This window comes from Muntiacus reevesi, chromosome 2 (genome assembly GCF_963930625.1).
Source record: "Muntiacus reevesi chromosome 2, mMunRee1.1, whole genome shotgun sequence".
Classification (NCBI taxonomy): domain Eukaryota; kingdom Metazoa; phylum Chordata; class Mammalia; order Artiodactyla; family Cervidae; genus Muntiacus; species Muntiacus reevesi.
This window is the reverse complement of record NC_089250.1, coordinates 255,416,527-255,422,526: the sequence shown is the minus strand read 5'-3', so window position 1 is coordinate 255,422,526 and position 6,000 is coordinate 255,416,527. Positions and strand designations below refer to the sequence as shown.

The 6,000-nt window shown below is 52.5% G+C and overlaps 1 protein-coding gene across 2 annotated transcripts in view; it reads left to right on the top strand.

Moving 5' to 3' along the window:
- The first annotated feature begins 364 nt into the window (after positions 1-364).
- Positions 365-6,000, top strand: part of SLC7A9 (solute carrier family 7 member 9) — a 29,774-nt gene continuing 24,138 nt past the window's right edge. For both annotated transcript variants that reach the window (XM_065925746.1, XM_065925748.1), the window contains exons 1-6: positions 365-458; positions 1,182-1,331; positions 3,777-3,924; positions 4,209-4,451; positions 4,884-5,009; positions 5,216-5,315. In XM_065925746.1, coding sequence (XP_065781818.1) covers positions 1,245-1,331; positions 3,777-3,924; positions 4,209-4,451; positions 4,884-5,009; positions 5,216-5,315 — 704 coding nt within the window. In that variant the 5' untranslated portion in view covers positions 365-458; positions 1,182-1,244. The remainder of the gene's footprint in view (positions 459-1,181; positions 1,332-3,776; positions 3,925-4,208; positions 4,452-4,883; positions 5,010-5,215; positions 5,316-6,000) is intronic.

Sequence of the window (6,000 nt, the reverse complement as noted above, 5' to 3'; positions counted from 1 at the left end):
CCTCCCAGCCTCGAAAGAAGTCCACATGCAGGTTTGCTGTTTGTTTGTGCTGCCTGCCTGGAGTTGTAAACACAGCCTATTAATATAACAGAAGAGTGGGCTCCAAAATTTACCTCCTCTGGTTCATCTTTCAGAAAGAGATTTCTCCTTACAAGATGCAGTTGATTTGGAGCATTCTGGTTAATTTTAAAACAAATGGGTCTGGACAGAAATGAACAAAACAAAAACATTTTGGAGAGAAACTGGCTTGCCCAACCCTCCCCTTTTTTGCATGGTCTTCCCAAGCTTCATAGAATAAAAAGAAAAGGTGTTTAATAATTACCTTTGTTGACCTCTGTACCTTCTGGCTTACTCCTCTCCTGGGCATGAGACATGGCCATTCCTAGGACACAGCTGTGTGGAGGAAGGTGGTCAGACACCCAGGGGAGATCCCTGGGCTCCTCGAGGTCAAGGTGAAGGTAAGGCCATCGGGGATGGGAAGGCTGGCTGAGACCCTGGCCGGGGACCCGAGGGGGCCTTTATCTGGAGAAACGGAACAGGAAATGACCATCAACTAGTTCAGCCTTGTACTGTTTTATTTTCTCATCAATGCTCTTTGCATCACTCAATGAAAAAATATCTATACTGTAGATCTATTATGTGCGAGGGGCCTTAAACTTTGAAACTAATTTTGAAAAAAGCTTTCTTTCCTCAGACTTGACTCCATTAAGTAGATTCTAGAATGTTTTAAAATATTTCTTTTTTTTTCCCATTTATTTTTATTAGTTGGAGGCTAATTACTTTACAATATTGTAGTGGGTTTTGTCACACATTGACATGAATCAGCCATGGATTTACATGTATTCCCCATCCTGATTCCCCCCTCCCACCTCCCTCTCTACTAAAAGGTTTTGAAAAATGAGTTTGGGCTGCAGAATGACTTTTAGGCATGTCACTGCTGAGATATAGGACCCAGAGGATGGGAGAGGGAGCGTGGGGGCGCTGGAGGAGTTTGGAAAAGAGCCTGGAACCCCAGTTGCCCCAGGGTCTGAAGGACAGTCAGGATGTTGTTGGACCCGAGCAAATGATGCCTACAAAGTCAACAGCTGCACTTTCTCAACTGTAAAACTGTAGATAATTATCTGCTCGTGAAATCAGTGCTCACAGCCCACAGCTGACTCTATTTGCATCTTGTCCGCTAGAGCATTTGCTGAGTGAACGCCCGTGGCCTCCTTGCAGCCTCCTAGAACTGGCAGGAGGGGAAAATGGAAGAGACGGGCCTGAGAAAAAGGAAGGGGGATGAGAAGTCGATCCAGAGCAGCGAACCCAAGACCATGAGTCTCCAAAAGGAGGTAAGGCCATCCGTGGGGACAGGCCCTTCCCAGGTCCAATCAAGGTGGGTGTACGCAACCAAGTCATCCTCCCCCTCAACCACACACACACAGCACTTCTGATTAAACAACTTCTCGCACTCACACCCCCTTCCTTCTTGCCAGTGAACTCAGCATATTCTTGTGAGGTTAATAGGCGTGTGCTTGTTTGTGCCGGGTAAGCACCTAGAAGGCTGCTGTTTGCTCAGGCCAACAGTCTTTTCCTGGATAGTCAGAGACAACTTCGGATGTCGGATCCCTGCTACATGTGTCCTCTTCACCTCATACACATCCCTTCACCACATGTGTCCTCTTAAGTTTGAATTCCTCCGGCAGTAGGGAAATCCCATTTCTTCTTAGCCAGTAGCTGGGGTGGCGAGTCTGACATGGGAGTGACATAGACGATCCCTCTGAGTTGGAATGTAGTAAGGCCTGAACCAGGGCTTCCCAAGTGGCGCTAGTGGTAAAGAACTCACCTGCCAATGCAGGAGACGTAACAGTCGTGGGTTTGATCCCTGGGTTGGGAAGATCCTCTGGAGGAGGGAATGGCAACCCACTCCAGTATTCTTGCCTGGAGAATCCCCATGGACAGAGGAGCCTGGAGGGCTGCAGTCCATGGGGCCACAAAGAGTTGGACAGAACTGAAGCAACTTAGCACACACAAGGGCTCAACTTGGAGTTGCCTGCAGCCTTGAGAGGAGTCAGATGGGGGTGTCACTGGACCTGTGAGGAGGGAGAGTTTTGGGGGTGTGGGGGAGTGAATGGACAAGCTTCGGGCTCAGAGGATGAGGAGCAAGGGCCCCCAGAGTGAGGTCAGGATGGAGTCAAGGGCAGGACGAGTGGGCTGGGCTCTGGGCAGAGCCTCTGGAGCTCCCAAGTCTGGCTGCAGAGGAGAGGAAGGAGGGACCAGGGGCTTGACAGGGGGAATCATGTGGCTTGACTATGTGTCACCCTGGGATCTCGGGGCCCCAGGAATTGGCTGATGAGCAGCAATACTCTCCTTTTGGCTGTGAGCAAACCCTCTGCATGTCCTAAACTTAGGTAGGCAGCTTCAGGGTGAATGCAGAGCTCAGTAGACGGTCCAAGGCATTGGTGAGTCAACCTGGGCCATCAGAGGAGGAAATCTGAGATGGCTATGGGAAACAGAAGCTGACACTCCTCTGGGCCCCCATTCCTCCAATTGTGTGTCCCTTGGGGGCTAGTCACAGCTGGGCTCCTCCACGTTCTCTGAGTTGGAATCCTGAGTGCAGCGTGTGCCCAGAGAGACAGGCATATGTACGTTCAACTCAAGCTCCAGAAATCAGGCTGGTAGCTTCGGGGGGCTGATGTTATAAGCAGGAACATGAAACAGACCATTTTCTTCCTTAGAAATTTTTTCTTGATTCATGTAGGATTTACACAGAGTGAAACGCACAGACCTTCAGTGTTTAGTTTGATGAGTTTGACAGAGTGGTCACCCCAGAAACTTCCCTCTTGCCCCTTTCCAGGTGGAAACCCCCCCACCCCTCCATGTTCTATCTCTGCAGATTAGTTCTGCCTCTTGTGGAATTTCATGGGAATGGAATCATACGGGGTGTGTCTGAGCCTGGTCTCATTGGTAGGAAGGTCATATTCTACAAGAGGGCATCAGAGGAAGTTCACAACCCCTGAGTGCTTCTGTCCCCGGAGGCCTCATCACTCACCCCTCACCCCCACGCCCCTGGCCAGGAGCCCCAAACCCTGACTTCACTCTTAGTTTGGGAGAGACCCTCCATGCCACTCGGCCCAGCTCAGAGGTAGGTCCTAAGGGCCTTTGTTGGTGAGTGACTGTCAAGTCAGTCTTTGCCACCTTGGCCTCATTGTCAAGAGCAGTGAGAGCTGGTGCTTGGAACCTCAGCCGGGCCTGTGAACTGCATGGGCTGTGAACCCTGGGCAGTAGCTGGATCTTTCTGTTCCTCTGTTTTCTCCTCTGTAAATGGGTATGATAATGGCATAACTGACTCATTGTTGCTGTGAGGGTTAACGGACTTAATCCACACAAGCGCGGGGCTTTCCAGGTGGCACAGTGATAAGGAATCTGCCTGCCGGTGCAGGAGACGAAAGAGACTTGGGTTGGATCCCTGGGTGAGGAAGAACCCCGAGAGGGGGAAATGACAGCCCACTCCAGTATTCTTGCCTGGAGAATCCCATGGAAAGAGGAGCCTGGTGGGGTCGCAAGGTGTTGGGCATGACTGAGCATGTGTGCACACACAGCCACACACGCAAATCCCCGGGAGCAGCACCCTGGTGCTCTCCTAACAGTACAGGGTGAAGGTGCCTGGGACTCTGGGCTGCCTGGCTGTACCCAGCGTGGGAGGGGAGGAGGATGGGAGGAAGAGGGCTGCGTCCGGCCTTCTGAGCTGCACCCTGCGGCAGCACTAACTCTTCTCTCCCCTGCTCTACAACCAGCTGGGCCTGTTCAGCGGCACCTGCTTCATCGTGGGCACCATCATCGGCTCTGGGATCTTCATCTCCCCCAAGTCTGTGCTCAGCAACATGGAAGCCGTGGGACCCTGTCTCATCATATGGACCATGTGTGGGGTTCTTGCGGCACTGGGTAACAAAGACGCCCACCCTGGCGATGACCCCCCACCCCGTTGCATGTGGGGCAGGATGTTGGAGCTCTGTCTGTGCGGGGTCGTGTCACTGCCCAGATCCCCCTCAATGCTTGTGTGCAGATGTGTGTAAACTGGGGTTTACGGAATGTCCAACGGCCAGAGCTCAGGATGAGGGGCACGGTGGCGGGCCCTGGGAGCACATCCCCCAGTGGGAAGACCACACCCCTTGACCAGGGCAAGACCTCACGAGGGGCCCGGGGCCCCCTTTCTCTCTGTATTCCAGGCGCCCTGTGCTTCGCGGAGCTTGGCACGATGATCACCAAGTCAGGGGGCGAGTACCCCTACCTGATGGAGGCCTTTGGCCCCATCCCGGCCTACCTCTTTTCCTGGAGCAGCCTGTTCGTCATAAAGCCCTCATCCTTTGCCATCATCTGTCTCAGCTTCTCCGAGTACGTTTGTGCGCCCTTCTACCCGGGCTGCAACCCTCCCCAAGTTGTCGTTAAATTCCTGGCTGCCGCTGTTATCTGTGAGTACCTGTGAGGAACACCAGGCAGGGGGCAGAGACCTGGTACCGCTGGGGGTGGAGAAACTGGGCTCCTGCACACCCAGAAAGAGGCCGGGTGGGCCTGGAGGCGCCGGTAGGGAGCAGGGCCAGGTCTGGCCTTGGGCCCAAGCCTGATGGCCTTGCCGTCCGGTCTCCGCTCTCCGGGGCCATCAGAGCCCCACAGGACAGCGCTTGGCTGGAGTCTGGCTGCTTCTCTATTGCTCTTAGAGGTGGGGGGCCGGGGGTTGGACAGCCCTGGCTGGATTTCAAATGTGCATGGATATGGCAGTGGAGAGGGGAGGCTGGGGGGGAACAGGGCCTGGGAATGGAAAGGAGACTCCTTCCAGGGCCTTAAGAAAGGAGGGAGATGTTGAGCCCATAGACACAGAACAGTGCCCACCTCTGACTTCCCAGTGCTCATCTCCACGGTGAACGCGCTGAGTGTGCGGCTGGGGAGCTATGTCCAGAACGTGTTCACGGCGACCAAGATGGTGATCGTGGTCATTATCATCATCAGTGGACTTGTCCTCCTGGCCCAAGGTGACCTTCGGCTGGAGGGGAGGGTGGGGCCACACGCCACAGACCACCTGGAGGTCTTGCTGCTAAGCATACATTTCACGCAGGAATTCAACAGAAATAGTTTCCCAGTTGTTCAGAGTTTGTTTAATAACCTGAGGTCACTAGTCCTCCGCTTCCTTCACACAGTTCCAGTCTAGTCAGCTGATAACTGTCTGGCTTGATTACAGGAAATACGAAGAATTTTGAAAACTCTTTTGAAGGCGCATCATTGTCTATGGGCTCCATCAGTCTGGCATTATATAATGGACTCTGGGCGTATGATGGATGGTAAGGCACTCAGTCTAAGACAGCACACGTCTGCCTGTGGCTTTCTTTAGGCTATCTTCCTGAAACCACGTGGAAAGCAATGACTTCTCCTTTTGGGGGTTTGATGGGACTCTAACATATACCTTCACGTCTCCCTTTTGTTAAGTACCCTACCCTTCACCCTTCTGTTCTCCTTGAACCCCAGAGGCACCTGCCCCTTTCCCAGCCACTTACCTGGCACCAGACCTTGACACAGTGGCCCATGAGCCCCCACTGGTTGGGGCCTCATGCCAGAAACTTCACCAGACAAACACAGGCTCAGCTGGACTGGAAGCAATGAGGGCTGCCAGGCATGGGACAAGGCAAGACTGTTCGGTAGCACTTTTCTTTCCACTTTGCAAATACATGTGGCCATCCAGGACACTGGCCTTTCCCTTGTGCAGAGAATCTGCAGGCTTCATTTGCTTTTCAGACAATGAATCTTGCATTTTTTTACAAAGCATGCTGGGGACTCATTACTCCCAATAATTGTTGAAAAGTTACAAAATTCCCATGGAGTACAGACTTACCAACTAAAGAATGTGCAGATCTTAGTAACCCCACCACCACCAGGGCTTTCTTTAAAAGAGAAAGCCCTACAGGGGGAAAAAAATTCCTACAGGGGAATTTTCTCTATGATGTTGCTGTTGTACAATTGCTAAGTCAT